At 42.1% G+C, this 20,000-nt stretch overlaps 2 protein-coding genes across 2 annotated transcripts in view; one reads left to right on the top strand and one right to left on the bottom strand.

Moving 5' to 3' along the window:
- Window positions 1–14,857, top strand: part of slc12a4 (solute carrier family 12 member 4) — a 39,410-nt gene extending 24,553 nt beyond the window's left edge. Inside the window, exons 8-24 of the mRNA XM_083662346.1 lie at window positions 767–984; window positions 1,113–1,277; window positions 2,064–2,162; window positions 2,312–2,369; window positions 3,117–3,291; window positions 3,872–3,990; window positions 4,914–5,012; window positions 5,956–6,075; window positions 6,171–6,275; window positions 6,975–7,143; window positions 7,592–7,787; window positions 8,801–8,970; window positions 10,998–11,129; window positions 11,466–11,573; window positions 11,849–12,036; window positions 12,831–12,964; window positions 13,932–14,857. Of these exons, the coding sequence (XP_083518472.1) occupies window positions 767–984; window positions 1,113–1,277; window positions 2,064–2,162; window positions 2,312–2,369; window positions 3,117–3,291; window positions 3,872–3,990; window positions 4,914–5,012; window positions 5,956–6,075; window positions 6,171–6,275; window positions 6,975–7,143; window positions 7,592–7,787; window positions 8,801–8,970; window positions 10,998–11,129; window positions 11,466–11,573; window positions 11,849–12,036; window positions 12,831–12,964; window positions 13,932–14,023 (2,347 nt within the window). The 3' untranslated portion in view covers window positions 14,024–14,857. The remainder of the gene's footprint in view (window positions 1–766; window positions 985–1,112; window positions 1,278–2,063; window positions 2,163–2,311; window positions 2,370–3,116; window positions 3,292–3,871; window positions 3,991–4,913; window positions 5,013–5,955; window positions 6,076–6,170; window positions 6,276–6,974; window positions 7,144–7,591; window positions 7,788–8,800; window positions 8,971–10,997; window positions 11,130–11,465; window positions 11,574–11,848; window positions 12,037–12,830; window positions 12,965–13,931) is intronic.
- A 142-nt stretch (window positions 14,858–14,999) lies between these two features.
- dpep2 (dipeptidase 2) overlaps window positions 15,000–20,000 on the bottom strand; it is an 8,662-nt gene continuing 3,661 nt past the window's right edge. Inside the window, exons 7-11 of the mRNA XM_083662347.1 lie at window positions 19,745–19,921; window positions 17,393–17,477; window positions 17,158–17,233; window positions 16,472–16,607; window positions 15,000–15,954 (exon numbers count right to left, since the gene is read on the bottom strand). Coding sequence (XP_083518473.1) covers window positions 15,745–15,954; window positions 16,472–16,607; window positions 17,158–17,233; window positions 17,393–17,477; window positions 19,745–19,921 — 684 coding nt within the window. The 3' untranslated portion in view covers window positions 15,000–15,744. The remainder of the gene's footprint in view (window positions 15,955–16,471; window positions 16,608–17,157; window positions 17,234–17,392; window positions 17,478–19,744; window positions 19,922–20,000) is intronic.

The following is a 20,000-nucleotide window of genomic DNA, read 5'->3' as shown; positions in this document are numbered from 1 at the left end:
ATATCTATCTATCTATCTATCTATCTATCTATCTATCTATCTATCTATCTATCTATCTATCTATCTATCTATCTATCTATCTATCTATCTATCTATCTATCTATCTATAAATTGAGTATGTGGGCTCTGTCTGTTTGTTTCAAGTTCTGTGTTCGGCCACAGCTGTGCCGTTTTACGTGCGATCGGGCTGAAACTTTCAGGGTGTGTAAAGGGCACCCCTGCGGGTGACCTGACGGAGCCGGATTTTGTAATTAGGCTAGTTAGTTAATGATGTGATGTCATCAGTGATGATGTCAAAAGTGATGTCATGAGGGCGCATGCACACACACGCACACACACACACACACACACAATGATGATGTCATCAGTGATATCATAATGGGGCACACACACACACACACACACACACACACACACACACACACACACACACACAGCGACATCACTGATGCAATAACATTTAGTGAGCAACACACACACACACACACACACACACACACACACGCCCGCATGCCCCAATAGGGTAGGCGAGGCCACGCAGCAGCCGAGCTGCGGGCCAGGCCACACAGCGGCTGAGCTTATAGGCCTAGTAATTAGATATTTTCTTTCCATGCAATTCTTTTCATGAGCATCACTTTTTGGTTATGATGAAGAAGAAGAAGAAGAAGAAGAAGAGGGAGAAGAATAATAATATCATGATGATGTGATGCTGACCAGCATTGATGATCACTACAAAGAGAACTATTTCAACGTGTTATTCCTGCAGGATCTGCATGTTGGGCAATAGGACGCTGGTGAGAGATCTCTTTGACGTGTGTGCTAAGACTGTCATGGTGGGCAATGACACCGTGCCCAGTCAGCTGTGGAAGAACTTCTGCACCCTGGGGAACCTGAGCAGCACCCACTGTGACGATGACTACTTCAACCAGAACAATGTGACAGAGATACCGGGCATCCCTGGACTGGCCAGTGGTATTATTCGAGGTAAAGTTAACATGGACCATTGGGGTAGTGATTGAAGTATTCACCATAGATAAGAATAGCGATGCGTCTCTTCCGTAATATTAGTTTGTTTCTAAAGCTTTGAATGTCTGTCTGTCTGTCTGTGTCAGAAAACATGTGGGGCGACTACATGCAGAAAGGGGAGATCTTAGAGAAGGCAAGGCTTCAGTCAGTGGATGTCCATGGAGCGATGGAGAGCTTTGGCCTGTATGTCTCGGCAGACATCGCTACGTCGTTCACCCTCCTGGTTGGAATCTTCTTCCCCTCCGCAACAGGTAAGAACAGCCTTAACAAACCTGGCAACCCTGGCTTATCAAGACCTTATAGCACAAACCTCAGTCCATGTCACAAGTAACGTATACTTTTCCCCACACTTGGTTAACTTAAATGTCAAATTTGACATACATGTCATAGTGTGATTTTGACAACTGGAGTGGAAAATAGGTGTTGGTTAACCTGTTAAATCAGTACACTCAAGCATATGGAAAATATGATGTGATCTACATGAGACATGAGTGCAACTGAAGGTGAAAAATATAGTGTCTTTTAAAATGAGTTGCATTCACATGAAAACAACAGGGATCTAATCTAATTTCTCAATTTATTTGGTTGCTTCTCATTATCCTGTATATAAAAAAGCAGCCATGCATAAATCTTACTTTGCAATTAGAGTGATTAATTTACAACGTTTTTAACTCGCAGTACATACATTATACTGACATTTTATATTCCATTTTGGCCACTTGGTGGAACCACTCATGTCTGAGATTATTTTTGCACAGTAATGATATGGCTCCAGAGTTAACCGGGGGAGGCTGGGTGGTTTTGTCACTTTCCAAATGTTCCTTTCCTTCGCTAATTTCCAGTGTCATATGAAGCGTTAAAGTATATATGAGCCATCATCTTTTTTTACTTCCATCGTGCTCTCGTTTCATCATCACGAACTAGATTGGTAGTTTACAGCAAAATTAGGAAATCCTCCGATTGTTCTCCAGCGATACAGTTGAACAGTTTCTCAATGTGTTCATTGTTTCCTATTGATTCTTCTCATCTCTTTGTAGGTATCATGGCAGGCTCCAACAGATCTGGTGATCTGCGAGATGCTCAGAAGTCCATCCCTGTGGGAACTATCTTGGCCATTACCACTACTTCGCTTGTCTGTATCCTTATTTCGCTCTTGCAATAAGAGGCAGAAAGGTCGCCTCTTCCAATGGGACAGAGAAGCTCATTTGACATGTGACCACCTTGACCTTGACCTTGACCTCGACCTTGTGTGACACCTTTGTGCCCCTTGACCATCTGTATTCAGATTTCAGTTCTGTGATTCTGTTTGGGGCATGCATTGAAGGAGTAGTTCTGAGGGACAAGTAAGTTTATCTGTATTATTTTTTATTTTACATGATGTCTGATGGACTGACAGGGTACTACAATTTTGTGGAATACAAACTAACTTGAATGTCTGCGAAGGCATATCTCGCTCTCTGCTGTAGGGATTTGCATACTTCTCCAGAACAACAAGTTGACTGACTGAATAAAATGAATAACAACATACTATCAACAAACAAGTCACCCTGAGATGGATAGACAGAAATAAACGTATCAAAACCAGTGTTGGGGTAACTCATTACAAAAGTAACATATTACATGTAATACATTACTTTTATCAGTAACTCAGTAATATAACTTATTACAATAGGATTGCAGTAATATTATACCAGTTACTTTGTCAAGTTACAAATCGAGTTACTTTTTTTTTTTTTTTTTTAAATCAAAGCACACATTTAAATAAAGATACAATCATTTCCTAATCAAATTGTGTGTTTTCATGGAAATAACCACTATAGTTTAAATTATTTTTCGGGATGGTTCCAGGGCAGCGATGTCATTCTGCTACTGCTGTTATTTTGGTGAAAGTAATGCAAAAGTAGTGTAATAATAAGTAACAAGTTACTCTACACAGACAGTAATATTGTAAAGTAACATATTACTTTCAAATGACAGTAACTAGTAATATGTAGTATATTACATCTTGAAAGTAACTTGCCCAACACTGATCAAAACCGACAACAAACACTTGGTTTCAGAGCAGCACATTCAGCGTTTCATTCTTGCAGGTTCGGAGATGCAGTCAACAAAAACCTGGTGGTGGGGACTCTCTCCTGGCCCTCCCCTTGGGTGATCGTCATTGGCTCCTTCTTCTCCACGGTGGGGGCGGGCCTGCAGTCTCTCACCGGGGCCCCGCGTCTCCTACAGGCTATCGCTAAGGACAACATTATTCCCTTCCTCAGGGTAGGACGATACACCTGTCAATCGGGGCACTGTTTAACCGCACCGCCTCCTATTCTTTGATGTGGTTCGAGATGTAAATGTGTTGCCATTTGACAGTAGACTTCCTCACTGACATATGAAAATAGCTCCTAGTGATCTCGGCAGGCATACAATACAGAATACAGTTACCCAGTGGGTTGTTTATCTGATCATTTGCAGCATTTTTTTTGTCATTTGCATATTCAATGTAACTTCCACGTAAACTGCTGGTAACATGTGCTTGGTCATATTTTGCATTTGCTCATTTGAATCTGATGCCAAATGAGAGGTGATTTGCATTCCTTCATGTATTGTTTTGCTGCTGTGCGTCAGTCAACAATGTCCTGTATTGCTGCTGTGCGTCAGTCAACAATGTCCTGTATTGCTGCTGTGCGTCAGTCAACAATGTCCTGTATTGCTGCTGTGCGTCAGTCAACAATGTCCTGTATTGCTGCTGTGCGTCAGGCAACAATGTCCTGTATTGCTGCTGTGCGTCAGTCAACAATGTCCTGTATTGCTGCTGTGTGTCAGTCAACAATGTCCTGTGTTTCTTGTCTCTCAGGTGTTCGGTCATGGTAAGGCCAATGGAGAGCCCACATGGGCTCTGCTACTGACAGGACTCATAGCTGAGCTGGGTATCCTGATTGCCTCACTGGACATGGTGGCACCTATCCTCTCCATGTGAGCTATCTCTCTCTCTCACACACACACTCTCTCTCTCTCTCTCTCTCTCTCTCTCTCTCTCACACACACACACACACACACACACACACACACACACACACACACACACACACTTGCAATCACAGAGACAATCACGGATTACATCAAGTTTTGTCTGGCAACTTGCATTCCAGGCAAAACTGTTGAAAGATAGCCCAACTCCAGACCATGGATGACTGCCCAAATGAAACTTAATTTCAAGCAACAAAAAAAACAGCATGCCATAGCAAGGACTGGCTTTCCCTCAGAGACATAAACCGCTCTGTGGAAAATGAAATCAAGAAAGCAAAACTTGCATGTAAGGACAAACTAGAACAGGATTTCAGCAGCATGAACACCAGACAGGCCTATCGGAAGGTGAGAACGAACGCTCAGCGGATCCACCCCAAAAACCAGCACTCACTGACCCCCATCTCATTCTCCAGAGACCTAAAACAACTTCTAAGGCAGATTCCACTGACCATAGCACACAACCCCAGTCACCCCCTCAACCCATGTTTCACCCTCCTCCCCTCCGGCCGCAGATACAGACAACTACTCTGCGAAAAAACTCGCTTTGGGAGGAGTTTTGTGCCCTCAGGCATAACTGCCCTAAACAGTCTAAGAAAATAGTTCACAAACCTGCATGTGGTGTTTTTATGATGTCCCTCTTGTTGCCTGTCGGTGGGTCTATTTGTTCAATGTTTAATGTACAGACTGTGAAAACAAATGGACAATAATCTGAGAATCTGAATCATAAATATGTACACATACAGAACCATGTCTAAACCGACAGATTCTGATCTGAAATATATGTTGCCTACATTTCCACGGAAGATACTTGTCCATTTAATTGCATCGTTTGGTACTTTGAAGATGTCTCTTTGTCCTTTATTCAACAGGTTCTTCTTGATGTGCTATCTCTTTGTAAACTTAGCCTGTGCGGTGCAGACTCTGTTACGCACGCCAAACTGGAGGCCAAGGTTCAGATATTACCACTGGTGAGTATTTGTGTAACAATGCATAGTCTGTTTATAGTGAGGAGCATGCATTTGAAGTAGAACACTTTTTCAACCTCGGGGGTCTCCTGATAATGACTGAAGTTAGTGGGGAAATTCTTAAACATAGATGCGTGTAATAAATGTCTGTTTCGGTTGTTGTTTATTTCAACAAGCTCTCAACAGCCTCCTGATTTCTATCCTTGTGAAATTAATTCAATCTGGCTTCTGCTCTCTTTGATATACGTAATATACGTCATGGACAATACCGTCGTGTGGTTTAAATGTCGGAACAGAAATCTTCTAACCTTGATATTGTGTCAGGCAGGACTCCCCTGTAAGAGCAATTTAGAGAGAGAGTGGCGTCAGCGGAGGACCAACATGCGTGACTCATTAGCCAATGAACAGCCAGGAAGGGGTCTCACGCTACTTTTGAATGCTAAAATAAAGCTGATAATGTACAATTTGATAAAAAAAAAAAAAAAACGTTCAAAGTACAACACAAACTGTCCCTTTTGCTGCAACTTGACAGTGCTGCTTAATCCAGGACCTTACTTCCTGGAACTCTTGAGAGTAAAAAACTGGTCCATCGGAGTGAATAGAGATGTCATGACTCTTCTATATACACAGCTCTGATTTGACCTATGGCCTAGGCTTGCACTTTCAATGGAATCACACTAAAGAGCAGTGTAGCTGTATCCCACCCCCTTCCCACACACACACACACACACACACGCTAATCCAGGGAAGGTTTGTTTGGAACACATGGGACATTAGGACAATTGCTATTGCTCAAACGTTTCCCACAGTAGATCCTGGTTGAGGATGAAGTGATCGGACTTTTTCCGCACTCAGATTCTCATAGCCGACCCAAGCTAAAACCAACAACAACTTGTGTTAAGTGAACAACAAATGTAATTTCTGGCGTTCTGTTTCACTCCCGCAGGGCGCTGTCCTTCCTGGGCATGAGTATGTGCCTGGCTCTCATGTTCATCTCCTCCTGGTACTATGCTATTGTGGCCATGTGCATCGCTGGGATGATCTACAAGTACATTGAGTACCAGGGGTACGTCTGGAGTCTGATGCACTACTTCTGTGTTGCTGTACTATTTCTTTCTGTTTTGTGCCTTATCTCTCTTTGTCTCACATACAAACACACAGAGCAGAGAAGGAGTGGGGAGACGGGATAAGAGGCTTGTCCCTCAGCGGCGCACGCTACGCCCTGTTAAGACTCGAGGTCGGACCCCCGCACACCAAGAACTGGAGGTATGATCACACCTCCAGAAACACGTACGCATGGCATTAGGAAAGTAGGCTGTGGGTGGGCATGTTGTAAAGTGGAGACTGTCCGATTTTGAGTCAAAAGGACATGGGACTTCTTTCAAGAGTACTACCCACCTCTGCTATTATATCGTACTTATACTATACTATACTATTTTTTTATAAATTGTACGTACCAGTAGTTTTTTTTACAGAATACATTTTACTCTTGCTCAAGTACATTTGCAACTAGAAGTGCTATGATATGCAAATTGTGAGTCGGATCAGAACCAGAACCCCCCACCCCACTCCCCCCCAGCCACTCCCCCTACCCACCCCTCAAACTCGACTCTCCGACCTTCCTATCCCTAGCTATGGCTGCTTTTACTTAGGCCCGCCCCACTTTCCTGACCACACACCCCCTCCCACCACCCAGATACACCTAGCCACTCCCCCTACCCACCCTTCAAACTCTGACTCTCTAGCCCTGTTTTTCCCTCCCTGTTTTTCATTTCAGAAATCTGGTCAAATTATTCAAGAGTGGCATCCAGTTGAAATGTTCTGAAATAGTTTTCTCAATGTTGCGGTGACAGTCTTCAACAGGGGGTGCCAAAGTGCAGTTTTGGATTGGGCCTTGAACATGTTGCCTGTCTGTCTGTCTATCTGTCTGTCTGTCTGTCTGTCTGTCCCTCTGTGCACTAACAGACCTCAGCTGTTGGTGCTGTTGAAGCTGGATGAGGACCTCCATGTGAAATATCCCCGGCTGCTGACCTTTGCCTCGCAGCTGAAGGCAGGGAAAGGTCTGACCATCGTGGGCTCTGTCATCCAGGGTAACTTCCTGGAGAGCTATGGGGAAACGCAAGCAGCAGAGCAGGTAGATACTGAGTTGTCATATTTGTTGTACAATTGTTGTACAAGTCTTGTAACAGTTGTAATATTTGACTGAATGCAATATTTTGATATCACCAAACGGTTCAGCTATATTTAGAATCGGGAGAGACCATAGAACATTTCACTCTGACCAAAACTTTAAAAAAACTACATGGAATTTTTTTTTTCTTTAAATCAGCTTTTTTTTTTTACGTTCTGGTCCGAGTGAAATGTTATGTGGTCTCTCCTGTTTCTAAATATATCTGAACCGTTTGGTTTGAAAAAGTAAAACTATTTTTATAAGCATTTTACGAAATGTCTATGGAAAAATAAATGGCGGATGAAAATCTCTGGTACAGTGCTGAAGCAGGAAGTAGGCGGTCACTTTGCCTCTCTATATGATTATCGTGATTATGATTATTCATCTTCTTGGACCTTCTTCTTCCTGACAGGCCATTAAGAACATGATGGAGATTGAGCGGGTGAAGGGCTTCTGCCAGGTGGTGGTGGCAGCGAAGGTGCGAGAGGGCATCGCCCATCTGATCCAGTCGTGCGGCCTGGGAGGCATGAAGCACAACACAGTGGTGATGGGCTGGCCATACGGCTGGAGACAGAGCGAGGACCCGCGCGCATGGAAGACTTTTATCAGTAAGCTAGCTCTCTGTGACGCTGTCCACATAACCAGAGTTGGGGGTAACTCATTACAAAAGTAACATATTACATGTAATATATTACTTTTAGCAGTAACTCAGTAATATAACTTATTACAAATAGGATTTCAGTAATATTATACCAGTTAATTTGTCAAGTAACACAAGTTACAAATTGAGTTACTTTCCTCCCCCATCAAAGCACATGTTAAAATAAAGATACAATCATTTCCTAATCAAATTGTGTCTTCTTATGCAAATAACCACTATAGTTGACAATAACAAAGGAAAAGGAGAACATTTCGAATTTTGGATGGTTTACACTGACTTAAAGACGGTTAAAATAGTTTTTTGGGATCGTTCGACGGGGTGGCGATGTCATTCGGCTACTGCTGTTATTTTGGTGAAAGTAATGTAAAAGTAGTGTCATAACAAGTTACTCTACACATACAGTACAGTAATATTGTAACTTATTACATTCAAATGAAAGTAACTAGTAATGTAGTATATTACATTTTGAAAGTAACTTGCACAACACTGCACATAACATGGGACTTGTGGCCTAGTGGCAGTGATGGCTGTTGAAATATGGTTACTCCATTACCGACTTTGATTACATTGTATTTATTGGAATGACTACCTACTTTTTCACTCTGAAATGTCTTGTGTGAGTTTTTAATACGAGGACCGGAATATTGCATATGACAATATTAAACATACATTTTAGATGTATTTTGAAGCTGTGAAATGTTTGTTTACGTTTGTTGTGTTTCAAACCCTAGGATAAAATAGACCTGTATTTTTAGGTACCATGGGATGAGAACATTCAAAAAATAAATAAAGGTTAAAATCCATAAGTCAGTCCTTCTTGTGACTATACCTGACATTTTAATGGTCTTATCAATTCTGGAATGGTTTAGGGCAATATGCTGTACTCACTATAGTTAGGCTAAGCTATTTAATTTGTCTAAGCAGGTGACTCTCTCTGCTTCTGTGTCTGTCTCTACCCAGACACAGTACGCTGCACCACAGCTGCCCACCTGGCCCTGATGGTGCCCAAGAACGTGTCCTTCTACCCCAGTAACCACGAGCGCTTCACAGACGGCAACATCGATGTGTGGTGGATCGTCCATGATGGAGGCATGCTCATGCTGCTGCCCTTCCTGCTCAAACAGCATAAAGTGAGAGGACAAATATGCATTCTTATCAAACATTTAACCCCAAAAGGTTGCTCAAAAACAAATAATCAGAACACATACCGTAAGATTAAAAGATTATGAATTTGTGGAGAATGTGTGGGGGTTTTTTTTACGTTGTGTTATCAAAAGAGTATGGGCCCTATTCTCCCACAGGCCATCGGCGCTATTACGGGCCTTAACCGCAAAAAAACGTGCCTTGCGCCTGTTTCGGGAAAATAGCAATAGGCTTTAGGCTGCCAAATGCGCTTTAGGCCGAATGGGCGTGGCGGAGTCCCTGAATGCGCCAAAGTGGGCGTGGCGGCGCTAAATACCGGCGTACTGCTATCTTCCAGCCATCTTCCGACCTGGCCTACTTTTAGCGCTTTGCGCTTTTGAAAAGCAGGCCTAAAGCAGGATTCTGTGCACCGGGGACAGGAAAGTGAATGGAGAATACAATATATAGAAAAAAATACTTTAGAATACAATAGAATATAAGATTGCAACCCTTCTCAGGCTTTGGGTGAAGCTGTAATGCAGTTTCATAAATTTAGTTTAGGCTATCATAATAATCCCCATTTATGTGTAATATAGCTCTACGTTTTATTACCCCCCCCCCCCCCCCGAAATTAGCTAGGCTACTAATATTACTAATATTCCTAATTAATATGTATTATTATTTCATTCAGATAATTGACATTATAGGCATGTATATCGTTTAATGTGAGAGAAAGGGAGAGAGAAAGAAAGAGAGAAAGAGAGAAACTGGATAAACTGTTGTGTAGCGCTTCTTCAAACCCCACTCTTCATTACAGCTATTCATTACAGAATTGTCTTTTGTATTTATTTTTTCTGTGTGCAAAGCATAGTAGTTAGAATTATTTCCAAATGTTTCCCCCGTCTGTGGCAGCGGCGCTGTCCGAGGTGCTGAACAAGCCGCAGCGCATATCGGCCCTCCCGGCGGGAGTAATTCCCCTCCCCAAACAGTGCGCGATGGTACATTTGAACCTGGATGGATAGATGAATAAACGACTTAAGTAAAGAGTTGTTTTGTAGCTATTCAAAATGAATGGTGGACAGATATATCACCTGAGTCGCCAGCACCATCTTCTCCTCTGCTGTGAATTTAGTGGAGCGGTTTTGGTCTGCCATATTGACCACACTGCGCCAGCTGCTGCCAATCTGGCTATTAAAGCCACTCTGATTGATTACTGAAGATTTTATTGAGAATTAACATATTTGTCAGTGCCTGTGGGCAGGGGGTGGGGGGGGGGAGGCATATATAGGCCAAATAAAATACAATTACTCAATAATAAAATCCTGTAAATAAAATAGAATAAAGTAATCAGATCCAGTAAAAGTGATAGGTGTCATTCAGAGGATGTTGCATTGTGCAGTGGGGGAGAAGAGATAAAACGATATCATTCTGCCCAAACTTTCATCTAATCTCATGACATCCAGCCATAGGCTATATAATTTTCTATCCGATGCATTTAGAACATTATTTTCACTTTGATCTTGCTATAGTGTAGCGTATTTACATGCTTGCAGTATTGAAACTGCAGTTAGATTGGTTTGAGAAGCATAATAATATGGAATAATAGCCTATATATGGAGATAGACAGACCGGATGAAGGGAGGGGGGGGCGGCGGAGCCCTTGGCTTTGTCTGGTTTTACCGGATTTGTCCAGGAATTGGAGCTTAAAAGGCAAGCGTGTGTCTCTTCCCTGCAATTCTCCAATGAGCGGACAATGCATAATTTTACGCTTAAAAGGCGTGGTTATAATGGTTGAGGCTGAGTTTAGCGCCGATACCAAGATATCAAGTGCGCCTTTCCACGCCCACTGCTTTGCGCTGCGGCTGGCGCTCTGCGCCGCTGCAACGATAGAGCCCTATGTGTCCCTTTTTTCAATTCTCATTTTGGAGTCAAGCACATTTTATGTATGTGATTGTATTTATACTACCATTTGGGTATTTATCATTTCAGAACTAAAAAAAGGTATACACTGTAATTTTGTGTGATTGTGTTTTAGGTTTGGAGAAAGTGCAAGATGCGCATCTTCACTGTGGCCCAGATGGATGACAACAGCATCCAGATGAAGAAGGATCTGGCCACGTTCCTCTACCAGCTGAGGATCGAGGCTGAGGTGGAAGTGGTGGAGATGGTGAGGAAAGTCCCTTTCTTTCACAAAAACTAGCAAAAGCCAAATAGGTCTTTTCAGGGCACAGGCTAACTCAACGTGAATTTAACACAAGATTAGATTCGAGCAAAAACACTTTTAGCCTTAAACAAGCAAACCACTTAGCCTTAGGGTTAGGGTTAGCAAACACGCAAACCACTGCTTGCCCTGTAGTGGAAGCAGGAAGAAAGTCAGCAATCCATACAGAAAAACAACCAACTACTTTCTTTCATTGCTTTACTGTCCATTTTGCCCATGTTAACAGAAGCTTGCGTTGCAGTGAAACAAATAATTAAAACGGGTGTTGTTGGGGTGTTTCAGCATGACAGTGACATCTCAGCATACACCTATGAGCGAACCCTCATGATGGAGCAGAGGTCCCAGATGTTGAGGCAAATGAGGCTCTCCAGTGCTGAGAGAGACAGGGAGGTAGGTGGTGTCTCTTTGTGTTTATTTGTCATACTATAATTGATTCCTTGCTTAAAGTTTTACACTAGCCCATTGTTCAATTGTTCAATTGTTCATTGTTCTGGATGCTTGTAGTGATGCAATTCAGAAATGAATTTAACTTATTTAACACTATTCTTCTCTCACTGTTAGTTGCTTCGAATATGTCGGCTAACAGCTAGCCTGCTAAAAGGCTAAAAAGTAGCCTACATAGAAAATGCAGTCTGTCTTATGACATTCCCTCGGGGGGTCTGCAGGCCCAGCTGGTGAAGGACAGGCACTCCTTGATACGTATGGGCAGCCTATACTCGGATGAGGAAGAGGAGGTGGTGGAGCCTCCTCCAGAGAAGGTCCAGATGACCTGGACCAAGGAGAAGTGTGAGGCCGAGAGGAGGAACAGGAACAATGCACCGGAGAACTTCAGAGAGCTCATCAGCCTCAAACCGTGAGTCGACTCGGCTAATCTGTCCCGTTCAGAATCAGAATCAGCTTTATCGGCCATGTACACACACACACAAGTATACACAAGTTATAACAAACACGGGTACATTTAAATATTTACAAAATTTTGCATAAACTACTATACAATAAGTGTGGTGTAAAGTGTCTATTTGAAATACGTATCATTAAAGAATGTACAATATAGATAAGCCACACATGATCATAAACAAAGGCTTATACAGATATATTTCCAGATATTGCAGTTATTTACCGTTCAATGCATGTGAACAAGGCTTTGAATCAGATATTTCAGTTATTTCCCAGTAAACGTACATCAAATCATGTGTGTGTGTGTGTGTGTGTGTGTGTGTGTGTGTGTGTGTGTTCAGCATGAGAGTGAACAGTTCCCCTGTGTGCCTGTTTAACCGGTAATGTGACTGACTGTGACCGTATCTATACAGTGTCAGAATTTGGATTTGAATCACCCCAAGGTTTGGGAACCATGACATTACTCAAGCAATTGTGATGTCATCACTGAGTGAGCTCATCAGTGATGATGTCACCAGTGATGTCACTCGAGCAATTCAAAAATTACAAAGAACAAATTATGGTATTTTTTGCAAAAAACAAAAACAAAATGTCTGGGGTCCCTAGATTTTTGTGACGTCCAAGTTGGGTCCCAAGCCAATTTTTTGGGGGAATTCCTGCCTTACAACCTTCTCCCAAAGTTCTCCTTAAGCCTTATGTGGATCTCTTCCCTCTGGGTTCTCTCTGATTCTCCCTCTTGCTGCCCTCCAGGGACCAGTCCAATGTGCGGCGAATGCACACAGCTGTGAAGCTGAACGAGGTCATAGTCAACAAGTCCCACGACGCTCGATTAGTCCTGCTCAACATGCCGGGACCACCTCGAAACACAGACGGTGATGAAAACTGTATCCTTTGCCAATATGCCCAAACACGCATACTGCTGTTCTAGAGAAAAGGCTCATCAGTTGACTCATCAGACACAGAGGTCAAATGCTTTGATTATGGAATAGACTTGTGAGAGTGACTCACCAAGTAAAATCTCCTCTATTTATGCTGACTTTTTTTTTTTACTCGGATGACTACTATGAGAAATTGGAGTTGTGTTTTAAAAAAGGGAACTTCCCGACTGCAAGTTTTATTCGTCAGGCATTGGAACAAAGACAGAACTTTCTGTTTAAAAAATGATGTAATGATTCGTCTTGTTCTTCGAGCAGTACACTTGCGATTTGTGATATTTTTATTTTTGCCATTGATGCGTTGTCTTATTGTTTTATTGTTGTATTTTATGTGTGTCTTGTAGGCCCATGAGAGCTGCATGGCACTATAGAATGCATGACACTAATACAAATCAATTAATCAATCAATCAATCAATCAATCAATCAATCAACCAATCAATCAATCAATCAATCAATCAATCAATCAATCATTTATTCACAAAATCTCCTCAAGGAGGTCCATTAGAGAGACGTCTGTGCACTAAATGGCCAATTTCTAAAAAGCAGGCTCGAAATAGATCTGAAAATGGGTATTATTGGGTGTGGGTGTGTCCAAAAGTTCATTTATTGCCATTTACAGTAAAGTCCGTCATCACACGCATATCTCGAAGCACTGTACAGAGAATGAGCCTAGTAAAAATGCATAGTCTGATACTAGAGAGTTGTTTCCCAGGTCATGTGACATAAAGACATGTCTTTTCTTCAGCCTTAGCTTGACAGCTGATTCTTGATATTGTATAAGGCTAATTTAGAAAAGCAACCTATGTACATACTCTACTTTTGCTTTAGGCTACAATAGTGTAGATGTACAAAGTGTGTGAGCTCAGAGCTACCACTGGATGAGTGCTAGGCCTACTTCCTTAACCGTTGTCTCAGACATGGAGTTTCTGGAGGTGTTGACTGAGGGCCTGGAGAGAGTGCTGCTGGTGAGAGGGGGCGGTCGTGAGGTCATCACCATCTACTCTTGACCAGTTATGGAGCCGCTACAGATGTCCCCACTACTCCGCCTCGACGAGACACATTCCACTTCGGCCACAGGGGGCAGCACCGGCTCCACTTCCAGACAATTCTGGGTGGAGACTCATGATGATCTATGCTCATGCTGATATCATGAAGTATGGAATTTTTGCGCACAAAAGTTTATTCTATTCTTGTAGAATACTGGCACACACTGGGGTACATATCCATCTATGAACACGGCTTTGCCATTTACTTACAATTACGAACACAAATCATGTCAGTATTTGTTGTTGCTTGTGGCTTACAAGACTTATTTATATGTAATAATAAACCTATTATTTGACAACTTGCCTGACAACAATCTTGCCTAGTACAGATCTTGTTACAGCTGTCACAGATTGTGCCAAACTTTGAACCTAAACCTGCTCTTGATAGTGGATATCTATCTATATTTATTTTATTTATTTGTCCGCATTTCCCCAATGAGCTACAGTAAGACAACACGTGATTGCAGATCATGAACAAAAGGTGTAAGTTGGGTTGTGCTGTACTCTATGCGTCAGTTTGTAAATGTGGATGCCAGAAATCAGAAAGCAGTTCTTTCTTTCTTTTCCAAAGTTTTTAATTTATGATTGTTTTGTATTGGACAGATTAAGATATTTGTATTGTTGATAAGAAACTGAACGGTTACATTTGACCCATATTTTGTGCTGCTGACAGGCTTGAGAAGTGCTTTCCGGGTCACCATGACAGCATAGCGAACAAATGTTTTATTTTCCTGTAGAATGAATGATGTGTACAGGCAAAGTTTTATACGACTCAATAAAATATGTCCAATCGCAGGTCGTCAGTTTCTGCTGTTCCAAGTCATGTTCATTTAAGTTACGGCAATGAAAAAAAAAGACAGGGTAGTAGTGGGCTACACAATAATTATATTTTCTAAAATTCCACAGAATCTTGTTATGCTGTAATATAAAATACTACATACACCGCCATCCACAGATTTTGTGTTGAAGCTTTTTTTTTTTTTTTTTTTATATATATTCAAAATTAATATAGCACCAATAGATAAGTTGGTATGATTTTCAAATGAGCAAAACAGAATAATTATTACATTATGCACTGCAGTGGAATCAAACCTAACCTAACCTTATTTCACCTCAAATAACCTATAGCCTAACCCCTGACCCCTGACCTGCAGTAACCCAACCTGAGATTGTTCCAGTGAAGCTGCTCACTGGTCAACAATAGCAGACTGTGGTTGTACTACAGTAGGCATCTGCTGTGTGTAACTGCAAGCTAACAAAACAGTGGAGAAACAAAAGCAACAAACACACACACACACACACACACACACACACACGAAAACTCAAAACTGCTATCTCAACACTTTGACCTATCTATCTATCACTATTTATCGGTTTCATTTATTATCCTTCAGATTATATTGTTGTACAGATACAATTATGTTCAGCAGCAACCAAATTAAATTATTAAATTCAAGCTTCAGAAGCTAAAGTGCTTTTCAGAGGACTCATCATGGCCCCTATATATGCTGTAAAATCATGAAATGTGTAATGACTAAAAATGTACGTATGCATTGAGTGCTGTATGGGTAGCAACACAGAATCCACTCCCCTATACTCATTGACAAATCGAGTGCTGTGGCGACCTACAAACTATGTCGCTGTGTCTAAGATTGTGCAGTATGACCACAACTAACTCTGACTCAATAAAGTATAAACAGGCTCGAGAGCAGTAGGACCATGGCCCAGATCTGCGGGCTCTCTGGGCCTCCTGGTCCACGGTGGGCCCTGGAGTGGGCATTCCTGTCTCCTCCGGCACCTGGAGGTCTGAGGACCATCCTGCAGGGGCTCTGCACTTTCTCTGGGGGGATCAGGACCTCACTGGGCAGGGTCCCACTCAGCTCATCGCGGACCTGTGGAATTGAGAGGAAAAGATTAAAGAGAAGGGAGGAGAGTACACGTACACCACCATGCTTCGACTTTTCAAGGTCTTCATGTAATAGTAAAAAAAAAAAAAAAAAGTGTTATTGAGCAAATCATTCAAAATCATTTTGGCACTCTGCAAACCAGTATTACACTGTGTTATTAAATCAAGCCATCTTACACGTTCATTTAATCTTGTGTCGAGTCTGAAAATTGTATTCTACAGTTGATCTCGTTCCCCAGAAGTGAGTTTCCCATTCATTTTCTCCATAGACATTTCGAAAAATTCTTATAATGAGTTTTAAGGCTGGAACCAAGCCGACACGTGACCTATTGAACCATGAGTGACCATAAAGTGACCATAGTGACCATTTCACTTGGTTGGGTGGGGGGACTCGAACTCACTTCCGGGGCAAGAGATGTCACGTGACTGTTCAGCACTATATGCCTTTCACCTTCCCTCCACTTAACGTACTATAACCAAAGATACACAGACTCATAGCTCACCCTCTCCACCTCCTCGAACACTCGGAGGAAGTTCAGTCGAAGGACGGCGGCCAAGTCGCTCTCAGCCCAGTTCCTCTGCAGGAGCTCCTGGATTAGGGCAGGATACTTAGACACATCCTCTAAACCCAGTGGAAAGCTGTTAAAAAAACAAACACCTCTAATTACTCTCTCATATTTATTTCCTCAGGGAGATTCATTTACAGGACCTGCTGTAAAAGCCAAGTAGTGGTTGCCAAATGTAAGTTTTGGAGTAATAAAACTGCTCACAATGACAACAGTTTCGGTATGATTGAATATAGCATTAGTCATATGAACGAGTAATAATAATAATAAACATTTTAAGCCTTCTCCTTAATTTTGTGACTTTCTGTTTGGGATAATGACTGAATTTTCATTTTTGGGTGAACTTATCCTTTAAAATAAGTGGTGTGGACAATGCGAGCGATGAGTGTTACCACTATTAATCTGTTTTCCAACGTTTTTTTTTGATCATGGTCAGCGTAGCTGCAGCGTGGGCTACACACGGCAAATTCAGGTGAGTCAGTCTGGAGGAACCAATACTGAGGGTCGGTCCTAATGCGCCAAATATCACCAGTAACTTTGGTGATATTTGGTGCATTAGGCCTGCCCCCTATAGGTTGCAACACTGACCGTAGGCTGGTACAGGATCTGTGCTTGTTTCTTACTTGACAGCGCCTTCAAAGTCTCCTCCGATTCCTATCGACTCGGCTCCAACTACGTTCTTAATGTGGTCAAAATGGTCTGTAAACCAAAGTAGAATGATATAGCAAACCATCAGAGTCAGACAAAACACAATACACAAACCAGATATTGATAAGTTATTACATTTACATACATATTGATAAACCAGATAACTTGATAAGAGAAAAATAAAACAAAGACTGAAGATGGATCGCTCACCTGCCACAAGCGAGATATTGGCCCGGTCCCTGCAGGAAATGAATCCAGTGTGAAGATTGACCATGATCACACCTCGGTTCTTTTTCTGAATCATAACACAGAAGACTTTTATCAAAGAAAATGCATTAACAAATGGAGAAATGTATCCCAATAAGCTGAGCATGAATACAACAGTTCTCAGTCAGATGTGAGTAGGCTGTGTTTGAGCTTGTGAAGGACAAGATGTACTGATCATGTAAGTAGCAAATCTATACACATGTACACACGGTAACGGCACATACTGTACATGCACACAGATACTCACATACTGTATACACCCTAACATCCATATACGTGCACGTAGACACATAAAAGAAGACAATAAAAACTTTGATAAACAAGTATACACATATATAGCTACATAAATCACTGAGGAAAATCATTTGAATAAGGTGTCAATTTACATTTTGTACTCTTTGGATAGATCAACAACCCATAAACCTGTCATAAGGTAGCAACTTCATGCCCCCTCTTTTGGAGCACACAAACACAAAGTCAGCTTTTTATTTTCACTGGACATATTTAGCTGACTTCCCATAGTGAGTGAAACATCACTATATATATATATATATATATATATATATATATATATATATATATATATATATATATATATATATATATATATATGATATATATATTCAAAACACTGGCTGGCTTACCTGCTCCAAACTAGTCTGACTCACCTGGTCAAACCTAGTTTGACTCACATTATGAGTCAGACTAGGTTTATGAGTCAGAGGAAGTGTAAATACAATCCAAACTTCCGATCGTGTTTACACTTCCTGTTAGTCTCTCAAGCCAGACTGTCTCTTCTACATAAGGTGAATAGAACAGGTGCCATTCAAAGTTGCAGGTCAGTTGAATCTTTTTCCATAATCCCTTTTGTATTTGCCAGCTGACGCTTCGTCATGAACGTTCCTCTGTTCCTTCCTCTGCCATGCTCCCACTGTTAACTTGCACTGTTGCAATGTACACAGTATAATTACGGGACTATATAATAAAGATGAAAGAAAACAATGCCAAGAGACACGGTTGCATCACAATGTCAAGATGACAAGTGTATCTGGCAAGAATAAACTTCAAAGGTGGGGTGTGAAAAAATAATCTATCATTTTATGTTGTTGTTGGAGAGACCCTGTGCCACGCATTCAACACTACCTGCAAGCAGCCACATTTGTCAAACAGTACAGCACGCAATATCCCAAGAGCAAAGAGACACTGACAGAGATGTAGTACATTCTTTTTATCCCCATCTTAAAATGTGCCCAGTGTGTGACTACTGGCCACACATGGGTGAATGTGCGTCGCAGGGTAAGAAGCTACTGCCTGTGTAGCTAGCAACTACTTTGGTGCTGTAGCAAGTAATGACAGTTCTACGCACGCACGCACGCACGCACGCACGCACGCACGCACGCACGCACGCACGCACGCACGCACGCACGCACGCACACACACACACACACACACACACACACACAAAACCTCTGCAAAAGGCTGAAACATTCTCCAACTTGCTGTTGCTACACCTAAAGACATTCTATCACTTCCATTTTAAGTGAAATTGATTTCTTGAACCTGTAAACATACCTTTAGGATTCGGAGTGTCGCTTTCTGTTATCATCATAGTCACGGCTAAGGAAAAGTTAATCGTCGATTCGTCGAATGGCAAAGGTCCCAGAGCTGGATCACCACCAAAGTTTAATCAGTCACTTGGCCCAAAGTCCACCAAATTCAATGGAAATCCATTAACATGTTTTTTTTAGGATATCCTGCTGAAACTCTTGGGGCCTCGGCTCAGGGCGTAATAAGCCACAGGATTCATTGTATCCTGACCATTTCTGGCTTAAAAGTCTACAGTACCGAATTTGAATGCAGTCCAAATTCTTATTAAAGTTACTTCAAAGAGATCATGTCAATAACTCTTTTATGGGGTCTGTGGTGACCCCCCCAGAGAGAGTTTGCGGAGCTAATGCAATAGACTCACCCTTCACATTGCTGTAGGTTCCAGACAACTCTTGTGTGTGAAGTAGGCTAACAAGCTACTTTTCCCCCTGGTCTCTGCTAGCATTGCGGGTGGTTACTATGGCCGAACAAACGGACTAACGTCACAGCTGCTGCAACGCTGTTTGGATCTCACCCGCAATTGCTGTTCATCGCCATAGGTGTCGCCAAAGGGAACAAAACGGAAATATCCGAGATGATCTCTTTAAAGATATTCAATAAGTCAATCAATCAACCACTCAATCATGTCAGTTGATCAAGCAGTCAGTCGGTCGGTCAGTCAGTCAGTCAGTCGATCGGGTGTCTCACCAGTTCTCGCAGCAGCCAGTCAGGGACGTTGCGGCTGTGGTTGCAGACAGAGTAGGAGGACGAATGGCTGAAAATGACAGGAGCCTTGGAGAGCTTCAGCACTGCCCGGGCCGTGGCCCAAGAGCTGTGGGAGAGGTCCACGATCATCCCCAGTCTGTTCATCTCCTGCACCACCGCCTAGGAGAGACCGTTCAAATGCCATTACATCGGCCAATTACATCAGCCAATTACAGTCACTTTGGCAGGCAGGAAGTCA

The sequence above is a fragment of the Poromitra crassiceps genome (assembly GCF_964638095.1).
Source record: "Poromitra crassiceps genome assembly, chromosome: 28".
Classification (NCBI taxonomy): domain Eukaryota; kingdom Metazoa; phylum Chordata; class Actinopteri; order Beryciformes; family Melamphaidae; genus Poromitra; species Poromitra crassiceps.
The sequence above is the reverse complement of the archived record's forward strand: the minus strand, read 5'-3'. Positions and strand labels throughout refer to the sequence as shown.